The 23,753-nt window shown below is 49.3% G+C and overlaps 2 protein-coding genes across 10 annotated transcripts in view; one reads left to right on the forward strand and one right to left on the reverse strand.

Moving 5' to 3' along the window:
* The first annotated feature begins 1,363 nt into the window (after positions 1-1,363).
* On the forward strand, positions 1,364-22,082 carry LOC136159100 (ninein-like protein). 9 transcript variants are annotated; one of them, XR_010661400.1, is made up of 4 exons: positions 2,075-2,271; positions 5,530-5,704; positions 5,870-6,044; positions 15,357-21,009. XR_010661400.1 is itself a non-coding variant. In XM_065920926.1 (4 exons), the coding sequence occupies exons 1-3, from the start codon at positions 15,120-15,122 to the stop codon at positions 18,613-18,615; spliced, it is 669 nt and encodes a 222-aa protein (XP_065776998.1). In that variant the 5' UTR covers positions 14,068-15,119; the 3' UTR covers positions 18,616-18,627; positions 19,130-21,009. The 9 variants fall into 9 exon arrangements, 4 of the variants coding, with proteins under 4 accessions (XP_065776996.1, XP_065776998.1, XP_065776997.1 ...); XM_065920926.1 differs by lacking the exons at positions 2,075-2,271; positions 5,530-5,704; positions 5,870-6,044 and having other exon boundaries at positions 14,068-15,515; positions 16,188-16,301; positions 18,457-18,627; positions 19,130-21,009; XR_010661399.1 differs by lacking the exons at positions 2,075-2,271; positions 5,530-5,704; positions 5,870-6,044 and adding exons at positions 1,364-1,592; positions 1,714-1,854.
* Positions 21,628-23,753, reverse strand: part of LOC136159106 (ninein-like protein) — a 129,174-nt gene continuing 127,048 nt past the window's right edge. Inside the window, exon 16 of the mRNA XM_065920935.1 lies at positions 21,628-21,760. The gene's annotated coding sequence lies outside the window, so the exon portion shown is untranslated. The remainder of the gene's footprint in view (positions 21,761-23,753) is intronic.

The following is a 23,753-nucleotide window of genomic DNA, read 5'->3' on the forward strand; positions in this document are numbered from 1 at the left end:
CTTTGTGTCAGAAAGGACATCCACGGGGCAGAACCTCCCCCTGCGAGTTAATTGTGGCTGACATCCTTCTCTTTCTGTTTTTGCAGAGTCTGAAGTCTGATGAAGAAGCCGAGAGCGCGAAGGAGCCTCAGAATGAATTCTCTGAAGTCCAAGGTAAAGCCTGGCCTTGTGGGGGACCTCAAGGACCTGGCCTTGACAGGGACCTTGGGAGAGGGACCCCAGAGGGATGGGAGCATAGCAGAGGCTCCACTCAAGATGTGGAGACTTTGCAGACAGAAAAGGAAGGTGCTGGGACAGTGAAGTCTGGCTTGTGGGAGCCAGCAGGTGTCCGGAGACCCACTCATCCTACCTGTCCTACGGGCCGTGCTGTTTTCAGAGCCTTGACTTCAGTGTGGATGAGAAGGTGAACCTTTTGGAGCTGACCTGGGCCCTTGGAGAAGGAGGTCATGATGGTGGGCGGGGTCCCCAGCAGGCAGTCTTGGCCTGCTACCCCAGGAGCTGAGCTCCTGCCAGTAAGAGCCCCGCTGCGGAGGGTCGGGGCCGTGGGGTGCGACCTGCCAGGCTGGCCTCCTCGCCCAGGAGGCCTCTCGTCCTCCTGCAGGACGAGAAAGGGTGCTTCCAGCATGGCCACAAAGGACTACATAGCGATTCGGCCAAGAACACGTTCCATTTTAATTGGGTTTGGCTCCAGCTGAGCTGGATATTCAGGCCATCCGTCTGCTGAACCGGTTGGCATAGAGATTGTTATTGTGTTTTTACTGATGCTCTGAAGCTACAGAAAAGGTTGGCAGTAATTCCGGTCTCCATCCTCAAGACTTTGCATCTCGTTAGGTACCCACAGATGAGACCTCTGGCATCAGGCAACTCTGCAGAGGGGCCCAGAGGAAGACTGGGAGGATGAGGAAGGGAGACAAGCTTGGTGCTCTCCAGTGGGAGAAAGAGGCACCGGGATAGGTGGTGGACTGAGCCTCGGGCAGGGTCTGGGGTGACCGGACAGAGACAGGCGTCGCCTCTGCTCTGGGCAACTCCCTGGCACTTTCTCAGGTGCCAGGCTACAGGTGGCAAGGCTGTGACCGGGCAGGATAATGGGTGGCCAGCCTTCATCCCTTCGTGCGTCCAGTCCCAGGGTGGGTGCTGGGGATCCCTGGTTCTGAGGCCCAGCTGCAGGCAAGACGGAGCAAGGATAATTTCCCACCTCTTGTAAGGCCGTCTGGAGAAGTGAAGAGTGCTCACCCCAGGCTCGAACCTCCTGGTTCAGAAACCTGCTAGAAACCCCATTGCAAGCCAGTTGGCTTCTTGCTGTATGTACTTCTGTAAAGCAGACTCAATAACTGCAGAAACCATCCTGGTAGGCGGAGGGTCAGGCTTCCCAGGTGGCCCTAGTGGTAAAGAACCCACTCACCAATGCAAGAGGCATGAGAAATGGGAGTTCGATCCCTTTGTCAGGAAGATCCTCTGGAGGAGGGCATGACAGCCCACTCTAGTATTCCTGCCTGGAGAATCCAATGAACAGAGGAGCCTGGAGGTCTACAGTCCATAGGATTGGATAGAATCGGACACGACTGCAGTGACTTGGCACGCACGCACAGGAGGTGGGTGAGAGCCCAGCGCCAGCCACTGCTCAGCACTCGTAGGCCAGCTGAGTTTGTTCCTTCAGACCAGCTCGCTAGGCCCAGAGCAGTGTCCCCAGTGATCCCTCCCTCCTTCCTGCAGGGCGCAGGTGGAGCAGATGGCCAGGGAGCGAGATAAGGCGAGACAAGACCCGGAGAAAGCTGAGCAGAGGAACCTGGAGTTTGTGAAAGAGACGGACGACCTCCATTCCACCCTGGAACATCTCACGGAGGAGAAGGTCAGGTAGGTCTTGCCGGGGTCCTGGCCCAGGGCGGATGGTGGACACAGGCTGCTGCCAGCTGAGGCCCTGCTGTCTCACCTGAGCCCACAGCAGGAAGCCCGCAGACCAGGCATCACCCATGCAGTGGGCTGAGTGGACTCACGCAGAGTCAGCCCGGGTGGTGGCGGGCAGCCTGACTGCACATGGCCTTCCCCTGCGGCCAGTGTTGCCCTCCCAACGTGCCCACAAGACAACGGTGACTGATTTCAGGCCATAAGGCAGGGAGCTGAGAATGGATTTGCGTTGGTCTCAGCCTGGTTGACCTGATTCTCCCGACCACCCCGAAGGGACTCGGTGAAGTTCTTTCTGCATTGGAGAACCAGAGACTCGTTATCTCCATCCAAGAATCTGGTTGGGGGAAACAAGGCCTCGAGGGCCAGGTAGGTGTTGGGATTTTGCTCCATGAGTAACACAGTATCAGCGGTACACTTTTAGAAATAGCGTTGCTGTTGTATTAGGTTACTCTAACAGAAATGTATTAAGGGATACATGTTCGTTGTAGAAAACTTAGAAAATACACACAGAAGGAAAAATAAAAACAAACATTTCACGTCCACAGATGTTATCACTCCTAACATTTTTCCTGAGTCCTTCGCTTCTTCCTGTCCACGTGGTTGCTTTCAGAGAGGTCTCGTTGCTATAATGTTGCATATGTTTTCTGAGCACCTGTCATGTGGCCCTGGCATATGTTACTGCACCTTTCCCCTTTCAAGAGGGAAGTGATAGGATCAAGTTTGTAAAACTCGCCCCAAGATCTGCAGGCTGTTGATGCTCATCAAACTGTTTCCCTGAGTGACAGCTGCCCTTGTGCCCCAAAGCTCTGCGGTGAGTCTGAGGGAGGCCGAGCCAGTCATATCTGGTTCGGACCACAATTGATTGTGGACCCAGCTAGGCTCTGCCGAAATAAGAGTTTCCACTCATCTTCAGCCTAGATATACTGGGTTTGAGAATCCTGTTAAGCAGCTGTTTTAGTGATGTTGTTGTTTAGTCAGTCATGTCCAAGTCTTTGTGTCCCCATGGACTGCAGCACACAAGTCTTCTCTGTCCTCTACCATTTCCTGGAGTTTGGTCAAACTCATGTCCATTGAATCAGTGATGCCATCCAACCATCTTGTCCTCTGTCATCCCCTTCTCCTCCTGCCTTCCGTCTTTCCCAGCATCAGGGTCTTTTCCAGTGAGTTGGCTCTTGGCATCAGGTGGCCGAAGTGTTGGAGCTTCAGATTCAGCATCAGTTCTTGCAATGAATATTCAGGACTGATTTCCTTTAGTATGGACTGGTTGCATCTCCTTGCTGTCCAAGGGACTCTCAAGCATCTTCTCCAACACCACAGTTCAAAGGCATCAGTTCTTTGGCACTCAGCTTTCTTTATGGTCCAGCTCTTGCATCCTTGCGTGACTCGTGGAAAAACCATAGCTTTGACTAGATGGACCTTTGTCAGCAAAGTGATGTTTCTGCTTCTAATATGCTATCTCGTTTGGTCATAGCTTTACTTACAAGGATCAAGCATCATTTAATTTCACGGCTGCATTCACCATCTGCAGTGATTTTGGAGCGAAAGAAAATAAAGTCTGTCACTGTTTCCATTGTTGCCCTATCTGTTTGTCATTACTGATGGGACTGGATGCCATGGTATTAGTTTTCTGAATGTTGAGTTCTAAGCCAGCTTTTTCACTGTTCTCTTTCACTTTCATCAAGAGGTTCTTTAGATCCTCTTTGCTGTCTGCCATAAAGGTTGTGTCTTCCGCATATCTGAGGTTATTGATATTTTTCCCGGCAATCTTGACTCCATCTTGTGCTTCATCCAGGCTGGCATTTCACATGATATACTCTTGATATAAGTTAAAGAAGCAGGGTGACATTATACAGTGTTGACATACTCCTTTCCCAATTGCAAACCAGTCTAATTGTTTCATATCTAGTTCTCTCTTTTGCTTCTTGAAACCTGCATACAGGTTTCACAGGAGGTAGGTAAGCTGGCTTGGTATTCCCATCTCTCTAAGAACTTTGCACAGTTTGTTGTGGTCTCCACAGTCAGAGGGTTTAGTATAGTCAATGAAGCAGAAGTATATGTTTTTTGTGGAATTCTCCAGCTTTTTCCATGACCCAGTGGATGTTGGCAATGTTGGTTCCTCTACCTTTTCTAAATCCAGCTTGTTCATTTGGAAGTTCTCGGTTCGCATACTGTTGAAGCCTCGCTTGAATGATTTTGAGCATTACTTTGCTAGCATGTGAAATGATTGCAGTTTTGTGGTAGTTCGAACATTCGTTGGGATTGAAACACAGGGAAATAAAATCTGTCAGTAGTTCCACTTTTTCTCCTTCCATTTGCCATGAAGTGATGGGACTCGATGCTGTGATCTTTGTTTTTTGACTGTTTAGTCTCAAGCCAACGTTTCACTCTCCTCTTTGACCATCATCAAGAGGCTCTTTAGTTCCCCTTTGCTTTCTACTGTTAGAGTGGTAACATCTATATATCTGAGGTTGTTGGTATATCTCCCAGCATTTTGGATGAAATACTCTACGTATAAGTTAAATATGCAAGGTGACAATATACAGCCTTGATGTACTCCTTTCCCAATTTTGAACTAGTGTGTTGTTCCATATCCGGTTCTGTTGCTTCTTGACCCACATACAGGTTTTTCAGGAGGCAGGTGAGGTGCTCTGATATTCCCATCTCTTGAAAAATTTTCCACAGTTTCTTGTGATCCACATAGTCAAAGACTTTTAACGTAGTCAATGAAGCAGAAGTAGATGTTTTTCTGGAATTCTCTTCCTTTTTCGATGATCCAGTGAATGTTGGCAATTTGATCTCTAGGTCCTCTGCCTTTTCTAACTCCAGTTTGGACATCTGGAAGTTCTTGGTTTATGTGCTGTTGAAGCCTAGCTTGAAGGATTCTGAGCATTACCTTCCTAACATGTGGAATATGTGCAACTGTGCAATAGTCTGAACATTCTCTGGCATTGCCCTCCTTTGGGATTAAAATGAAAAATGACCTTCTCCAGTCCTGGGGCCATTGCTGAGTTTTCCAAATTTGCTGGCATACTGAGTGCAGCACTTTAACAGCATCATCTTTTAGGATTTTAAATAGCTCAGCTCCACCAGCTTTAGTGATAAAGCTAAGGTTTGGCACTGTTTTCCCTGCTGACTGGAATGGTTGTTGCAAAAGATCTCTGCAGCTTCTGAGGGGAAGGGCCCCCGCCCTGTCTTCTGTCTGCCTTGGGATTCGTTGTGTGCTGGTTTTCCAAGGCTTGTGGTGGAGGCTGGCTTCTCTGCGCCTTCAGTCACCAAGGGCCCTGATGCTGCCTTTATTTACTGGTGCATTTTTTGATGACATGGAGAAGGTTGAATGGCCAAGGGGTGCCAGAGACCCACCCAGAGGTCACCTGCTAGCTTGCCCCATGAGTCGAGGGACCCACTGTCTCCCTTGTCTGTGTGGGGTCACCTCCGCCAGCCCCGACGGGGGCAGTTCATGAGGCCTCCGCTGCCCCACAACACTGCGACTCACCTGTCTGTCAGGTGGGAACAACCAAGTTCCCAATGCCGAGGCTGAGTGCGCTGACGGGAGACCCCGGGGAGGGAGAGGCGCAGGTGGCGCCCCCGGGGAGCCTGATGCACCGTGAGCCGTGTGCCTTGCAGACGCCTGGAGCAGGGCTCCATGGGGAGGCCGAGCCTCCTGCGGTCCGAGGTAGAGGTGGAATGCTTGAAGTTCTGGGAGCGGGCCAAGCGGCAGAGGGCCAGGCTGGAGGAAGACCTGCGGCACCTGCAGGCGGAGGAGACCGGCCTCCGCAAGAATCTGACCCTGACCCTGAAGGTATGGGTTTCACGGTGCTGCGGGGTCCCTCCTCAGGGCGCCCCAGCTGAAAAGAGGGAGGCCACATTGCCCGAAGATCCCTTCTTCACACCCACCCCTTCCTGGGGCAGGACTGAACCCTCCCCGCGGCCCTGGGGGCTTGATGCTAAAGAACGTTTTCTGCAGCCACAGAGAGAGCCCATTGCTCAGCCGAAGCGGACGTGTCCTGGCTTCTCCAGGAGAGTGCAGCCCTCCTCTGCAGCCGTGTGGGCTACAGGATGGGGGCCGCGCCTGCCTTCTGATTGTTTCCTGTGTCTGAGGACACCACCTTCCAGGTTTTCCAGTGATCACGTTAAAAAAGGTAAAAAGAAATAGGTGACATTAATTTTAATAACGTTTTATTTACTCCATTACTTTCGCAGTGTCATCATTTCAACATGTAATCAATATAATCACATTGTAAGTGGGAGATTTTGCATCCCTCTTTGGGAACCTGGTCTTTAAGATCATTGTAGAGTATATGCTGCACACCTCGATCCAGACTGACCACGTCAGAGATGCTCGGTGGCCTGTGTGGTGTCACTGTGCGGCGGGGGGCCGGGGCCCACACACCCGCCGCCCCAGGGCCTCCCTGCAGCTCGCGCGTCCTGGCCTTGCCCTTTGCCCCGGGACAGAGGTGCTCGCTCTGGGGATATTGCGTGTTTGCTCAGGAGTTTCTGAAGGAGGTTCAGTGACCCTAGTAAACATGCGCTTCCTCTAAGATCTGCAGGGCCTGTCCCTTCTCCCACGTGGCCTAGAGCCGTTGTTTAGAGGCTCCTCCTCCCAGGGCGGGTGTGGGCACAGGCCAGGCACTGGCCTCCAGGGAGTTCAGAAAGAACTGACAAGAGCTGCCTGCAGAGGAAACTCAGATTAAAAAATCAAAGAGGAGGGACTGCCCTGGTTACCCAGTGGTTAAGACGGCACTCCCAATGCAGGGGGCACGGGTGTGATCCCTGGTTGGGGAACTAGGATCCTGCAGACTGCATGGCGCAGCCCCCAAGAAAGGAAAATCAGAGAGGGATGTGGGGCCTTGACGCTGCATGTGGTGTTGGCTGCTTTGGCCTCCCCCAGAGGCAGGGTCCCGGGGGAGGAGCCAGCTGGAACTGGCATCGCATGCGGCGTCCTCCAGGTGGGGTGACCACGGCCCACCTGAGGCAGGGGGAGGGGCACGTGGACTCACCATCATGGGCGCACGTGGTGCTCGGCTCGAGGGACCACCTGGGAGAGCGGACTGGGAACGCCGCCCTTCCTGGTCCTGTACAAGACAGGCACCAAGTGGGCTTGTTGAGTTACCGCTCATTCTTTGGGTGGATAAACGAGGCTTGTTACAGACGCGACCCTACCTCTTTTATTTTTCCCTCTGTGCTGTGCAGCTTGCAGGATCTTAGTTCCCTAACCAGGGAGCAAATCCGCATCCCCTGCAGGGAAAGCACTCAGTCCTAACCGCTGCACCGCCAGGAAGGTCCCAGAGACCCTTCCTGTTAAGCCTTATGTCCTCCCAAATCTCCCCTACCCCTTATGAGCATACTCCCCCTACCTCTTGTGGTTTCAGGTGTTAAAAGGTCTCTGTTTTCTCCATTTCTCATTTTCACTGCACTTTTTTCCCCCTGAGTCCCTTCTGTGTATCCGGTGATGGAAGGTGGTGCCAGGCATAAGAAGTTGAGAAATGACTGCTGCTCCTTGTCGCTCCTGGAGCAGTTCGGGTCTAGTGTTGGTGCCCCGTCCTGGACGTCAGGGGCCTGAACTGTTCCCCGGGTGCCGGCCCCGCGCCCCGCTCCTGGGCCTGGTGGCCGCAGTGGCTGGAGGAAGTGTCTGGCTCTGCCCACAGGACCTGCAGGACCGCAACGACGAGCTGCAGGCTTCAGTGTGGGAGCAGCCCAGCGGCCACATGCCCTCTCTGCCGTCTGTCTCGGGCACTTCCTGGGGACAGGCACAGGAGCCCAGTGCTGTCCTAGTGCTCCACCCAGGTCCTGGGCCCGGCGGGCTGTGCTTGTCCTCCCTGCTTCTCCTGACTCACGGCACGCCTTGGCTTGTTGGCCCCACAGCTAACGTCTCGGTTCCAGTCTCAGTGGTGTCTGGATCATTGGACGGGGTTTCCTGGGCACCTGCCACGTGCTGTCACAGCTGGGTCTGCAGCTTGGAGTGAGACAGGTGTTTGCAGCTTTCAGCCCCAGGGGGCTGGACAGAGAAGGCTCCATTCTCTGACATGTGTACCCCTTGTTACAGGCCTGTTCAGATCTTATGTTTCCTCCTGGGTCTGCCTGGGTAGATTGCTTCAAGGCATTTGGACATGGCCGTTTTTCAAAACTTCCGACCAGGCATTTTACTGAATGGTCCTCAGCTTGGATGCCTGGTTAGATGCCTTCTTTATGGGATCATCTTCTTTACTCTGATGTGTGGTGTTCCATGAAACTGTCTTTGGAATACATTTCCTCAGTTTTTGTTTATCTGAAAATGTCTCAGATTCTCTCCCATTTCTGAAGGCCGGGCTTCCTAGGAGCACAGACCTTGATGCGCAGTTGAAGGCTGCCCTCTGCCCTCTGCCCTGGGCAGGCTGCTCTGAGTGAGCATCCATTTTCCATTGCTGCGGTGATGAGTTACCAGGAAGTCAGAGGCTTAAAGCATCACAACTTAGGATTTCACGGTGCTCGAGGCTGAAAATCAGAAGTGGGTACGACTGGGTGGGATTCTTGGTGTTGGCCGCCGCCTTCCTTTCTGGACGCTCTGGAGGAAACCTGCAGGCCTCCCATTCTTGATCCACACCTTCCTCCTCTCACACCAGCAGTGACTGGCTGGTCCTCCTCATGCTCCATCCTGACTCCCAGTCTTCTGCCTGCTCTTCCACAGAGGAGGGCTCTAGTGGACAGTCTAGGACTCTCTTTCCATCTAAGGGCAGTGAACTAGCAGCTTTAATTCTGTTTGTTGCGTTGATTCCCCTTTGCTATCAAATAGCACATTTGCAGCTTCTGGATGCAGACATCTTTTAGAGGCTGTTTTTCTGTCCCCACAGGAGGTGAGCTGAGTTGTGTCCTCTGGTTGCTATTAGCTTCTCCATCTTTTGTGGTTTTTCTTTGGTGTGTTTAGGTGTGTATTACTTTCATTTTAACTTTTATTGAAGTGTTAGATGCACACACAAAAAATGTACATGTGTTTGCAACTGGAAGAATCGTTGATAAATTGGACACATTTATGTCACCAACACCCAGAACATGCCCCCCAGGGTCACTATTCCAAGTCGGGATAGTGCTAACCCCTGGGGAGCTCTGGAGAGCCCCATTTTTTGTTCTCGGTGCTGGTATACCTAAGAATGGAATTGTTGAGTCGTAGGGCATAGATGCGGCTTTCTTTTTACTCTCTGTACTTAGAAATATTACGCCTGTTGAATATCTAGGTTTGTGTCCTATGAAAATCTTTCAGCCATTCTTTGTGAAACATTGCCTCTCCCCTCAGTGGTCTTTCCAGTTGGGTGTATGATATTAGATCTTTTCACTTTTCCTTCTTTTCCTAACCTCTCTTTCATTTCTTCCATCTTCTTTTCTGTATGTGGCACATTCTGGGTACTTATTTCATGTCTCTGTGTTCCAGGTCAGTGATTCTTTCTTCAGCTATATCTAATCTGCCAGTGAGCTTTTATTTTGACATTGGGGTTCTTTTTTTTCATTTTCAAACATTCCATTTGGTCCTGCCTGATCATTTCTGATAGCTTACTGTTGCTTGCTTGTCCATTTTTTATTTCTATCTTTATTTAAGTAAACATTTAATAATATTTATCAGAAGTGTGTGTCTGATAATTCCAATATCTGGGATCTAATTCTGTTGTTTTGGCTTCTTCTGACTCTCATAAGTGGTCCTTTCCCACATTCGTTGTGGTGACCTTTGATTGTGAGCTCATGCTTACATGATGTTCATCTGTGGGAATCCTGAGAGCTGTAGTAGAGGGTTCTCCCTACAGTAAGGATGTGTTTTGCTTTTGTTAAGAAGACTTGGGAACCACTTAATCTGAGATCACTTTAACCTCTTTCAGGGAACCAGCCCACCACATACGGCCCTGGTGTGATTTCTCCACACTGATGTAGGTGTTGGCCTCAGGGTAACCCCATCTTTGGGTTCCTTAATGCTCACAGCTTTGGTTTCAGCATTCAGGTTTTTGTTTAAGGGCCCCTGGAGGTTTCTATAACCTTCTGTGAGGACACCAGATGTTAGATGATCAGCTTTGCACAGGCTCTGGTTGCCTGGTGAATGTGGAGGACTGGGATAAGGCAACCACCATCTTATTTGAGGTCCAGGAAACAGGAACCCCCCAACCCCGGCACCCACGTGCACACACACATCTGCCTTGAATCAATTTTGTTTTCCATCCAGGATCCTGAATGACAGTTCAAAATACAGACCTCATTTGTGCTCACACTCCTCCTTGAAACCCTCCACGTCTTTTAAAATTCCATTGACTTCTATGCCTTCATTTTTCTCTTTAGTTCCTTATGAGAAAAACAAAATCGTACTTATGCTTTGAAGGAGATACTTATGTTTGATATTATAAGAATAATACATTAAACATATGAGATATGTGCTTTGAGTACTTTTAGATTGAGAAAACTAGAAGCTAATGCCAGATAGAGACCTAATGTTTAGGGGAACTTCAGTGTGACCAACATATGTTAAGGATAGATTTTCAGGGCAGCAGGCGTGGGTTTCAAGCTGCCTCCCTGTGAACTTTATTGGTCAGTTGCTCATCTGTTGCACATCAATGGAGTTACCGTCCAGGGAGACTTAAGAGCTTTGGAAGCCTGGGGCTCCAGGCAGACTTAGCCCGGGCAGCCTTGTCAGTACTTGCTTTCCCCTCCTGAAGATTCCACATTGCATCAGATCACCCTCCGTCTGCTGATGCGGGCATCTTTCTAGTTTCCTCCAGTGCTGACCTCAGGGTGTAGGATGGGGGTACTCTCTTCATAGGATTCAGCTTTCTGAGTCCTTGTGTTCCTCAGCTTTGTGCTCGCGGTCCCTGGGGGGATTTCCTTGCAAGAACCTCGTGAGGACTCTCACCCAGCATCTTGCATTGGTGCCAGCTGTGAGCACGCTGACATTTCAGTGAAGGTAAAGAGATGCAGGAACGGGCCAGCTGTAAACACAGAGAACCAAGGGGCTGAATACGCTAGTCAATGGCTCTTTTAGGAGCTAAGAAAGCTTTGTTTTTCTGTAACTTATCTCTTGGGAGATGCAAACCAGAGCAGGTTGACACTGGATACAGGGAAGGAGCTGGCCCCTGTGTGCTGGCAGGGTTCCTCTAGTTTCCAGGCTGGGATCCAATTGACCAGCAGCGGGAACAGTGCAGGACAGTGACAGACCCGTGGCTGTAGGGTACTGAGAGCAGGTGTACACACCAGCCACCATGGTGACCGTGAGCAATGACTGCTCAGTGATACTGTTAACTTTGCTTCTTCAACAGGAAGGAAATTGAGGTTTTAAAGAGAGACAAGGAAAAGACCTGCTCTGAGATGGAAGAGCTCTGCACACAGGTTAAGTATTGACCCCTGGCATGAAACGGATGCCCCCGTCCCTTTTCCATTGTTTTGAAATAATCTCAAACTTACAAAAAGGAAACAGAACATTTTTATGAAAGTTAGCCAGAGTTGCTGGCCCATCAGCCCCGTCACTCTCCAAGTTGGGAAATCAGTGTGGGTATGACGGGTTGAGGCCCTGTCAGCCACAATCAGGACCTCGTGTGGCTTCAGTCTGCCTGTCCTTGTTCTTAGGACCTGGTGCTTTTGAAGGTTATAAGCAGTTGTTTTGGTGTCTAGAACTTCCTTATAATTGGATTCAGATTATGTGGGGATATTCCCTTCTCATTCCATCCTGTCCAGGGATGCAAGCTTTAGTGATGTCCTTAGATTCTTAGTCAGGTTGTGTTGGCCAGGCTTCTTCACAAAGTTACTTTCCCTTGGTAACTACTGAACATTTTATAGGAAATTCCTTTGATAGGATGTGAATGTTCCATTCTTCATCTAACTCTCACCCAGTTGTTCTCCCTGTTTTATTCAATGGGTTATAATATTTTACCATCAGTATTTATTTTCATGCTCCATTGTCCCAGATTTGGCCAATAAGAGGCCCCTCCGGGTGAGTTCTGGGCCCTCCAGACAGGTCCTGGTCATTATTTGAGCACTTCCTTACTTTCTCATGTCCCATGATGTTCCAGGTTTATCTGGTATTTCCCTTGCCCCAACCCTGGAAGCAGCCACTTATCCAAGGAATCCTTTGTGATTTTTAGCTCAGAATTGTACTCGGAGACCAAGATTTGGGTCCTGGGAGTGCTCATTGCTCCTGGGGCATCACTATGTCCAAATGCAGTTAGACATGGAACTAGGGAGTGTATATTTATTATGCTCACATGCATGTGGTTTCAGGTAGATTTATTTATACACCTGTCTACCAAAAAATCATAAATTCAAACTGCAATTCCAATATCACAGGGGTGATTCTAGCTTTCTCTCTTTCTGTATTTATAACTTATTTCTCTAGCAGTGAAAAGCCTGGTCTCCATCATCCTCAGTGGATGGACTTACTGTTTGATCAGTCCCCTTTAGCCTGTATGTGAATGCCCTCCTCACTGTGTTTCAGCATTGCCCATCACACTGGTCTCCCTCTGCCCCATGAATAAATGCTTTCTGCACTTGGTCTCACTTACTGGCTTTCGTACCAAAGCGCACAACTTGGAGGGCTTCCCTTGTGATTCAGCTGGTAAAGAATCCACCTGCTGTGCAGGAGACCTGGGTTTGGTCCCTGGGTTGGGAAGATCCCCTGGAGAAGGGAAAGGCTCCCCACTCCAGTATGCTGGCCTGGAGAATTCCATGAACTATATAGTCCATGGGGTCCCAAAGAGTCGGACACGACTGAGCTGCTTTCACTTCACTTCACACAGCTTGGATGTGTCATTGTTTGTTTGTTTGTTGTTTTTTTTAACATTTTTTAAAAATTGAAAGTATTATTGGTAATTGCAGACTCACATGTGGTTATAAGTGGTTATAAGACATATATTTTAGAGAAATACACTTTGTCCAGTTTCCCCCAGTGGTCACGTTTTGTGTAACTTTAGTATAGTATCTGTGTTAGTTTGCTAGGGCTGCCATAGCAAACCACCACAGACTGAGGGGTTTCTACAACAAAAATTTATTTCCTCACAGTTCTCAGAGTTAGAAGTTCAGGGTCAGGGCAGGGCTGGTTTCTTCTGAGGCCCCTCTGTTTGGTTTGTATACAAGTGTCCTCTCCCGGTCATCCTTCAGATGTGTCTGTGTCATCATCTCTTATTAGGGCACCGTCATACTGGATTCATCCGACCTCGTTTTACCTTCATCAGCTCTTTCAAGACCCCATCTCCAACTGCAGTCCCTCTGTACAGTACTCCAGTGCAGTCTTGGAGGTTTGGGCTTCAGCATGTGAATTGGGGTGTGAGGGGGCGCAAATCAGCCCTTAATGAGCATCACGGTCAAGCTGTTGACATTGAAGCACTCTGTAGGTCTTACTTCCCCAGTTTTTTGGCGGGGAGTGTTATTTTTTCTTGGTAGAAGGCTTCGCTACCCCATGGCATGTGCCATCTCAGTTCCCCAACCAGGGATGGAACCCCGGTGTCCTGCCTCGGAAGGCAGATTCTTAACCACAGGACCACCCGGAAAGGCCACATGCTTCCACAGCTTTACTTCTGTACTCATGTGGGTGTCAGGTCTACACGGTTTTATTCTCTGTGCAGGTTCATGTCTCCACAACCACAGCTGCAGCTCCACAAGGTGCTTCATATTGTTCATTCACAACTACGTCTGCCACCTGTCTTCCTGCCCACGTACCCCAGCCTCAACCCCTGAAAACCACTAACTGTCCTTCATTTCCAAAATTGTCTTTACACAAGTGACACAAAAGGAATCATCTAATGCACGTCTGATTTTATATGAAATTGCCCAGCTGTTATCCAGAGAGGCTAATAACAGTTTATGTTCCCTCCAGCAGTGTATGCTAGGTTCATTTGCCCCACATCCCTGCTGTCACTCTTATTTTAGCCACTCCAGTAGGTGAGTGACCCTGAGTCAGAACAGCTAGAGCGGCCCTAGTTGGTTATCCCCTTCCCCTCGCTGATTCCGGCCTGGTAGAGAAGGAGGTTTCCCTTGAGGGCAGAGAGCAGAACGCTATGTGCACTTCAGAAGAGTCGAGGTCTAGTCTGCTCAGGCTCCGTACAGAATGTCACAAGCAGGCGGCTTAAACTACAGGAGTTTGTTTCCCAAGGTTCTCAAGGCCAGGATCAAGGCGGGGCTGGCTTGGTTCCCATGAGGCCCTTCCACGCTTGTGGGCAGCCCCCTCTCACTGTGTCTCCTTATAAAGTCACTGTCCCATTGGGCTGGGACCCCACCCTGTGAGTACATTTACCCTTAATGACGTGTTAGCAGCCTTGTCTCCAGACAGTGGTGACTTTGTGGGCCCGGTTCTACCCACAGCAGCCACTCTGTTTAGGCCTCCAGCCTTTGACTCCTGGTGAGCTGTGACGCTCTTCGCCTGTTTTTCTTTCTGGTTTCCAGAGCATTGGTTTGCCCTGTGACTTCAGTTCTCTGATGGATCTCGGAAGACTTGTTGACTCTCAGTGACTCCGCTTTTTCTTTGTTCTTGTTGGGAGGGTGGGAGTCTCGACTTTCAAGCTCTTTCCAGGCCAGGGCGGAGATGGTGTTTTGTTTCTCACGGGGGTTTCTGCACGTTCACTGTCAGAACTTAGAAGCGTAGTAGATTTTCACCTGCTGACCTTGTGTCCTTGCTGACTTCCCACTCACTCTGGGAGTGCTTTTGTCGCCTCTGGTTTCTCAGACACCTGCTGTACCCTGGAGAGACCTGCAGTTCCCATCTGCCTCCTCTCACCGCTGCCTGCCTCTCCCCGAGCCTGGCTGATAAGGTGGGAACACCCGCCTTGGGGCAGCAGTGATGCACTCGCCTAGCTGTGCATGAACTCTGCTCCAAGGTGCAGAGGGTTCAGACCCTCAGCCTCCGGAGCAATTGCTAGGGAAAAGCAGAGGAGCAAAACATGGTTTGTGTGAATGTGTGACACACGGTTGGAGATAATGAGCTTGCTGTGTCACCTGTTGGCTGCTGTTTATCCCAGGCCACACCGCCAGCATCCAGCATCCACTGTCTGCCAAGTGGGTGATTTCATCAGTGTGCTGTGTTTAATGACAGTGATCAGACTGTTGAAGAGAATCACGTGCCTCAGGTTTAGCTAGGGTTTTGTTTTTGTTTTTCCTTCAACTTGTGTAAGATAATGCCAAAAATAACCATGGGAGAAAGGAGAAAATTTTGCCAGTTCTCCATAGCAGTGATGGGGTGTGAGTGCTTCTGGCACCCCGCGTTTGGTTCTTGAGGGATATAGATGAGAGTTCATCCTCTGCCAAGTGGCCTGAAAGCCCGTCACTCTGGGGACACTGAGCGAGCGCCTCACCCAGTAGTTGCTGATGGCAACCCCATCCCCAGCTGTGATGACCAAAATGGTCTCCAAAAATTGCCAAGCATCCCCTGGGGAGAAGAGTGTCCTGGTTGGGGACCCCTGGGATGCTGCTGGCTTAAAACCATAGCTTTTCTACCTGTGTTTTCTCCCTTCTTGTTGCAGAGTCAGAAGTGTAGGGATGAACTGTTCCAGCTCAACCACACGGTCCTGCAGCTCGGAGAGGAGGCCTCTACCCACCAGGCCCAAAGCAAGAAGAATCATATCACCATCCAGCTGCTGACACGCAGAGTGGAGGAGGCCGAGCTCCAGCAGGAGCTGCAGGTGAATTGTGGGCGGGGCAAGGAGGGGCAGGCAGCCTGGCCTAAAACAGACCAGGTACAGCCCTGACGTGCCTGGAGGTAAAGCGAGGGGCTTCACAAGCAAGCCTTGAAACGTGTGTAAACGTTAGCAGCTTTTGCAAAGCCTGGTACCTAGAGAAAGTAGCAGAAAGAGATTAAATCCTGATGATAGGAGCCTAAATTGGGATGACCTCTCCAGAGGTCATTCTGGCAAAACATACATCAAGAGTGGTCAAGAACGTTGGTGTGCCCTGACTTCACAATTCTGCTGTGGGAACTTTACCGAGCATTGTGTATGGACTTAGCTGAATGTATTTTCATTGCTCTGGTGTTTATAATAGCACAACAGAATTGGAATCAGCTTGGAGTCCTAAACCGTATTGACTAAGTCAGTAAGTATGGTGCCGCCCTAATAACCACGTTTGAATAGTGTCTAATGCTCTGGACGTTGTAAGAGAGATAGCATGGCCTACGATGTCGTGGTGGCGGCGAGTGTGTGTGTGGCGGAAGGGCCAGGAGATACAGCACGTCGGGTGTGCTGCGATCACGGATGACTTAAATTTTGTAATTCTTGCCTTTCTGAAGTTTCTGCATTAAACACGTATCACGTAGCTAATGTTCTTCTTATACTTGTGAAACCGACATTTGAAAACAGGGTAACGAAATCCAAAAACTTGAACTTGAACTTGACCGCGTGACTCAGGAACGTCAGAGCCTGAGACTGGCCCAGTCACAGCTGAGAGAGGCCCTTGAAAAGAGTCAGGACCAGGTGGGTGTGCACAGGGGTCCCGGGCTGAAAGGGGTCAGCCTCGCCTCTGACCGCCTGCTTGGGACTCGTCTGGCCAAGGGCGTCACGGGGCTGGCTGAGGTCACACGGCTAAGGGGGCGCCCTCCAGGCCCAGGACTCAGTCAGGCCCCGTCCAGGGTCAGGTGGAACACGCGTGACCCGTGTGAAGGGCTGTGCCTGTTTGCTCCCGAGGGCAGGAGTCCATACAGCTCTTCTGGGTGCGCCCTCTGCAGGTGGAGGAGCCAGGGAGCCCGGCAGGTGGGCTCCGAGGCTCAGGCCGTGGGCGGCGGCACAGCCCCCGAGGTGACCAGCTCCTCGCCCCCAGCGGAGCCCTGGTGTGACACGCCTGTGGGTGTGCACCCACTGCCCTGCCCAGCACTTGTCCGGTGCCTGCCAGGCTCAGAGGTGCAGCGGTCGGGAGGCAGGGAGCTTGTGGGCTGGGACACACAGATGTGAGCCGAGCAGGCCCAGGAGGGGTGGCGGTGCCTGTCAGCATGAGGTGCTGGGACGCAGGGCTGGTTCTTCCGAGGAGCTCGAGCAGGAGGAGAGGAGGGAGGTGACGGTGTGACATGGGGTGCGCTTGGAGGGCCAGGGCCTGCAGGGGGAAGGGGCTGTGAGAGAGGGTCTCTAAGCCTCGTGTCTCTCCTCAGCCTGGCACCAGGTTCCCCACCCCTGGACTTAGCTGTGGACACCTGGTGTGAGAGCTCACTTCTCAGGTGGCCTGGGTTGCAGAAGGGTCTGTCTGCATGTGGGACTCCTCTCTGTCCAGGGTCTGAGGAGGGGCTGGCAGACCCCTGTGAGCCCAGCCCCCCACTCTTAGCAGGCACTTTCTCCAAGGTGTCTCTGTGTATAGTGGGCTCCCTTCCCTGTTTGTAGTGCAAAAGGAACCTTGAGAAATTGCCGGACTGGTTTGAGCCTTTGAGGCGAAGACAGTTCCACCCATGGGCAGCAGGGCTGGGCTGCCCGCTGGTGAGGGGGGATGTCCAGCACTCAGACATGGGCTGGGGTGACTGCATAGTGATCATCCGAAGCTCTGACGCTGCGGGGAAGCAGCTACGTCTGGTGGAGGGTGTGTGAGAATCTTCCTCCCCTTTCTTCATCCCAGGAGCGTGGCGGCTGCTCTGCGGGGCCCATGTGTGTGGTGTGCCTCTGCGGTCTGTCCGGGGAAACTGCCCGGGGTGGCCCCTCAGACACGCGGTGACACAGGGCAGTGAGGACAGTGGGGCTGTGGCTCACGGTTTCACCCATGCCCGGGGTGGCCAGTGCCCTCCTGCCTGGCCTGCCCTCAGCAGGGCCCCTGGTGGAGCCGCCACCTCTCCCGTCCACGGGGTCTCAGAGGGCAGTTCTGTGTGCTCCAGACGAGGCCGCCAGAGCCCGTGGTGTAAACGGTGTTTAGATGGCCTCCCAGGAGCTCCGTGCAGGGAAAGCTCTGGACAGCTTGGTGCCAGCGATCCTGTGGGTTCTGTGCCCAGGGAGCAGTGTCCCAGCCCATCCATATCCACGCCCCTCCAGACACTGCAACCACCTCCGGGGCCCTGGCCACAGCCCGTCTCAGGAGTGTGAGCTCTACATTTAGAGGGAGGCTGTGTACGCGGCGGGTGTGGGTCCTGTTATGGAAGGAATTAAACCCAGCGAAGAACCCAGGAGGTAAACAGGACAGAATGACTTGATCCTCCCAGGATCCGGCATGAGGTCACTGGGAGGGCTACAGGCAGGCCTTCCAGGCTCTCAGGGTGCAGAAGCCCCTGAATGGACTTTGTGTTAGTCGCTCCGTCCTGTCCAATTCTTTGTGACCCCATGGACTTTAGCCTGCCAAGCTCCTCTGTCCGTGGGATTCTCCAGGGAAAATTACTGGAGTGGGTTGCCATCCCTTTCTCCAGGGGATGTTCCCAACTCAGGGACCAAATCCACGTATCCTGTGTCTCCTGCATTGCAGGCGGATTTTTTACCATCTGAACTACCAGGAAATAGAATGTCGGCATTAGATAAACAGATTCTTTAGAAATCATGGGCTTTGCTGGATATGCCCTTACCTTGTGGGGTGGCCTTCCAGGTAGAGATGCAGTTTTCTGTGTCTGGTGGTGACCCTGAAGGTCTGGGCAGTCAGCCCACAACTGCTGTGCCTTTTCCCCGGCAGCGGTATGGAGCCACCCAGAGGCTGTTGCTGGCCCGTTCCCAGCTCACGCAGTGGGTGCAGCAGCTGCAGGAGGAGATGGCACAGCGCGTGCCTGCAGGCCGCGTGGCCGAGCTGCAGCAGCTGCTGGAAGGGGAGCAGCGGGCGGCTTGGCGGCTCTAGGAGGAGGCGCAGGTGAGTGGGGACAGGGCTGGGGGGCCAGCTGGGGGTGACGGGGAGGGTGAGTAGGATCTCAGGTGCCAAGGGGAGGATGGACCGACAGCCCTCCTGCCATGTGGGATGTTTGTGGCAGCCCCGGGACCCAACTTCCGCTGGGAACTGGTGGGTGCTGAGTGACTGACCCTAACGTCCCCCAGCCTGTTTTCTTGGCTGAGTGTGTCTGCAGCCAGCCACACACGTGACCTGCTTCCAGGTCTGAAAGGTGGTGATAGAAGGGCCTCAGGAGAGAGAGGGGCAGGGATAGCTCTTCAGGAGCGCAGCTCTTCTCTATCATATAGTTCGTCAGTTTCCTCTCTCATGCCAGGATAACAAAACCTGTCATGCATCCAACATGTCTCTGATTTGTAAGGTTCCCCAAGCTAGCCTGAACGCGTGTGGAGGAATAGGAAGGGAGAGCTGGTGGCGTGGCGTGGCTGCGTGAGACGTGCAGTACACTGTGGCTCTCTCCCCTCTCCAGTTTGAAAAGAGCACACGATCAGATCTGCTGCTCAAGGAGCTCTTTGTGGAAAATGCCCCCCTGACAAGAGCGCTTCAAGTCACTGAGGAGAAGCAACGATGCGCCGAGAAAAAGTCCCGATTCTTGGAAGGAAAAGATAGAGCTCTCAACAAACTACTCAGCAAGATTGCTACAGCATCCCTCGCTGTGTGGACTGCTTTTCTTCCTGGAGTTCATTTTGAAAGAACGTCTTTTAAAGTAAACCAGTGTGACACCGTAACTTACTGTGGCTCGTTGGCAGTACACCCCTGGCTAGATGAGGATTGTCTTTCTGTTTACCCCACAAGCATTTAATGAAGGTCTGTGTGCCAGATGCTGGGGAAACAGGTTGGAAAAGACTACTTTATTTTTTTTAGTGGTGCTTGGATAACTTCCAGAGTTTCCAGGTAACTCTGAATTTTCTTTCAGGAAGTCTGAGAATTATTTCTCCGTCTGGATACTTACTTCTTTTTCTGCTTTCTCATTTTTGTACTGACACATTCTCTCTTGTAAAGGATTCTGTTCGTTGATTAACACTGTGTTTCTTTCTTCTGGCATCAGACCTTGTTTCTCACTTTCGGCATGGAGTTTTCTCACGATCTGCTGAAACTGGTCTTAGATGCGAATGACTGTCTTCTCTTTACTGTTGGCTTTGTTTTGTTCATCATCCAATTGCTGTCAGAGCAACGTGTTTTCACTCTGGAGTTGAGACAATCTCTTCTCTAAGGATTCCTGCTTTCCAAGGTATTCGTTCACTTTGCCTTGTTCATTATGATACATGTGTTCAGTTTCCTGCTTTTGACACTCCGCTTGGTTAAGGTCTCTCTGGACACATTCTAACATCCAAGTCTTTTCTCTAAGATCATCTCTTGTGCGCTGTAGCTTGATTTTTAGCTTATTGAATTTATCCTTCACTATAGAAAGTTGCTGGGAAAGCGCCTTGTTGTTATCTTTCAGGTTTGCCATATCAGACTTCATTTTGTCCTGCAAGCATAACCACTCGTCTTTTGCTCTCTGGAAGGCAAGTTCCAGCTCCACTTGAGTCCCAAGTTATGTTTTAATGATAAGTAGATGCATTTAAAGAGTTGAGAGGCTTTAAGAATAAATGATTCAAGGCTAAAATGTTTCCCATATTGACATCTTTCAAATTGACATGAATAAAAATAAAACTATACCAACAAATATGACACAAAGTTATGACAAGCTACTGAAGCCAAAGTACAACATAGCCTCTGGGAAACCTGCAGTTGACTGTCAAGGTAATCCATGTAACTGAAGCTTAATTTCAAAATGTTCATTTAGGTTTGAGCAGGCTTCATCATGATACGGACATGTGGTAACATAAATATTAAAATTAGTACCTTACAGGTAAAAGCGTAAATTGCTAAATCTGTCTATATAAACAATCTAGAACTGAATTTCTTAATATTTCATGAGACATGATGTCTCGAGTCAAAATAAAGCATTTCTCGGGTCTAATTTTTATTTGCTGGATACAAGGTGTGCTTTTAGCCTGGATTAGAGACCATAGATTCACAGCCTGTGTATTTTTTTATAGTCAACTAGGTTCAACATTTAGCCAGAATCTAGTCAAATTCAAAACTCTGAATTTTCTTTCAGGAAATCTGAGACTTATTTCTCCTTCTGGATACTTACTTCTCTTTCTGCTTTCTTACTTTCGTACTGACACAGTCTCTCTTTTAGATGATTCCGTTCGCTGATTAACTCCTTGTTTCTTTCTTCTAGCATCAGACCTTGTTTCTCACTTTCGGCATGGAGTTTTCTGACGATCTGCTGAAATTGGTCTTGGATGCCAATGACTGTCTTCTCTTTACTGTTGGCTTTGTTTTGCGCATCATCCAGTTGCTGTCGGAGCAACGTGTTTTCACTCTGGAGTTGAGATAATCTCTCCTCTAAGGATTCCTGCTTTCCAAGGTGTTCATTCACTTTGCCTTGTTCATTCTGATACATGTGTTCAGTTTCCTGCTTTTGACACTCTGCTTGGTGAAGGTCTCTCTGGACACGTTCTAATGTCAAGGTCTTTACTCTAAGATCATCTCTTGTGCGCTGCAGCTTGACTTTTAGCTTATTGAATTTACGCTCCACTGTAGAGAGTTGCTGGGAAAGCGCCTTGCTGTTATCTTTTAGGTTAGCCACGTCAGACTCCATTTTGTCCTGCAAGCATAACCACTCGTCTTTTGCTCTCTGGAAGGCAAGTTCCAGGTCTCTTGGTGATGTCTGACCTCGATCGTGATCGTGTGAGGCAGCAGCCAGTTTAGAATGGTAGGATTTCACTTCTGTTTCCAGTCTTTGTTTGCTTTCTTTTTTGTTCTCCAGCTTAGACTTTAGCATCGTATTCTCAGCTGCCAGAACATGAGGCTGGCCTGTATCCTGGGATATAGTCTTTGTTAACATTTCCTCAGTCAGTTTTACTGCCTTTTGAGCATCATCACTCTTTGCTTTGACAATTTCAATGTCCTCAAAATAGTTCTTTTCCTTTTCCAGGTTCTGACTTTTCACTGCATCTATTTCCAGTCTTAGGCTGGCAATTTCTTCCTGCAGAATGTGGTTTTTGCGCTGCAGGTCTTTTACTTCTTCATGACCAGCAGAAGCCTAAGTGAAACAAAGGAGATTTTTAGCTAGTACACAATAAAGTAATATTTCATGATTTCCTCTGAAATGAAAGATTATCCTGTCTATTTATACACTGAAAAGGCTGCACCAAGTGTGTCTCCAACTGGAAAAAATAAGGTTCGCTACAAACCTCAGATTTTATAAAAGCAGAAATGTTCGGATGTTCAAAACTTTAATTGAAGACAATGAATCCATGAAAGTCAAAAGAAATCCCAAGAGACTTTTCAAGAAGCTCAGCCCTGGAGAGACTTTTCTCTGGACTACAATAAACCCAGAAGGCTTAAAATAAAAGATTTCTAGATCTGATTGCACTTAAACATTGCATCTGATGTGGAATATTTATACAATGGAAAATTACTAACTCATAAAAAAGAATGAAATAATGCTATTTGCAGCAGCAGGGATGGACCTAGACATTATCACCCTAAGTGAAGTAAGTCAGACAAAGACAAGTATTATATCATACTGCTTATATGTGGAATCTAAAATGAACTTATTCACAAAACACAAAGACACAGAAAACAAACTTATGGTTACCACAGGGGGAAGGGGACGTAGGGGAAGGGATAAATTAGGAGGTCGGGATTAACATATACACACTAGTAGATATAAAACAACCAACAAAGATCTACTGTACAACATAAGGAACTACACTTAATATTCTGCAAGAAGAATCTGAAAAGGAATATGTGTGTACGTGTGAGTGAGTGTGTATGTGTGTTAGTCACTCACGCATGTCTGACTCTTTGTGGCCCCATGGACTGGAGCCAACCAGGCTCCTCTGTCCATGGCATTTCCCACGCAAGAATACTGGAGTGGGTAGCCATTTCCTTCTCCAGGGGAATCTTCCCAAGCCAAGGATTGAACCCAGGTCTCCTGCACTGCAGGCAGATTCTTTACAGTCTGAGCCAGCAGGGAAGCCCCATTTATGTAATATACACACACATATACAAATACATCTGAATCACTGTGCTGTATACCTGAAACTAATGCAACATTGCAAATCAACTATAATTCAACAAACACCACCACTTGCTAGCTTTATAAACACTGCAAATGACACCTCCTATAGAGCTGCTTCACAGTAAGAGTGTTAACTCTGTATATATTTAAATAGATAAAATTTCGTACGAAAGTTTTCCTTGAGAATATGCTACCTTCTAACACTTTAATAGGCGATTACAAGAATTACACCTATTGACAACTGTACTAAGTACTTCCACAAACATCAATTAACTCATTAGCTATAATGATTCTGGCAAGGGAGAAGTTAAAATTATAAGTAAGCTGCAGGCTTTTCGCCAGGTCCTCTGACTCTACTAGTCCTCTTACATCAAACCACAGTTACTTCTCTAGTACAAACATATAAATACAAAATGAGCCTCCTTTTCCATTCATGGCACATACACTAATGGTAAATGAGGTAAAATTTAGAGAGCTCTTAGAAACCATGAGATGATTTGCTGCTGCGATAAATTTCATTATCTCTCCATAATGTTTAACATAGTAAGATGGGGGAAATACAATGAAAAACACTTAATAACTATCACTAAATATACGTTATGGCATATCTGTCACTGCTTTCAGAAGTTCCTTGTACTGAAATCAGACACTAGAAGAATGACATCCAAAATATGGTCTCTGAACTACCTATACTTTCCTCCTTACCATCAGCAGAAGTGATAAACTAACCTAATGATTGATCAAGGAAGGAAATTCACTACCAAAACCCAGAATAACTATTATTAGTAGCAAGGGCTTTTTTCCCCCTTGGTACGGGGGAGGCACTTTTATAAGTTTATTCTAAAGAAACAACTGTTTTAAGTGTTGAAAAGTGCTTCTGTGCACCCCAATGTTCATCGCAGCACTGTTTATAATAGCCAGGACATGGAAGCAACCTAGATGCCCATCAGCAGATGAATGGATAAGGAAGCTGTGGTACATATACACCGTGGAATATTATTCAGCTGTT

The sequence above is a fragment of the Muntiacus reevesi genome, chromosome 2 (genome assembly GCF_963930625.1).
Source record: "Muntiacus reevesi chromosome 2, mMunRee1.1, whole genome shotgun sequence".
Taxonomy (NCBI): domain Eukaryota; kingdom Metazoa; phylum Chordata; class Mammalia; order Artiodactyla; family Cervidae; genus Muntiacus; species Muntiacus reevesi.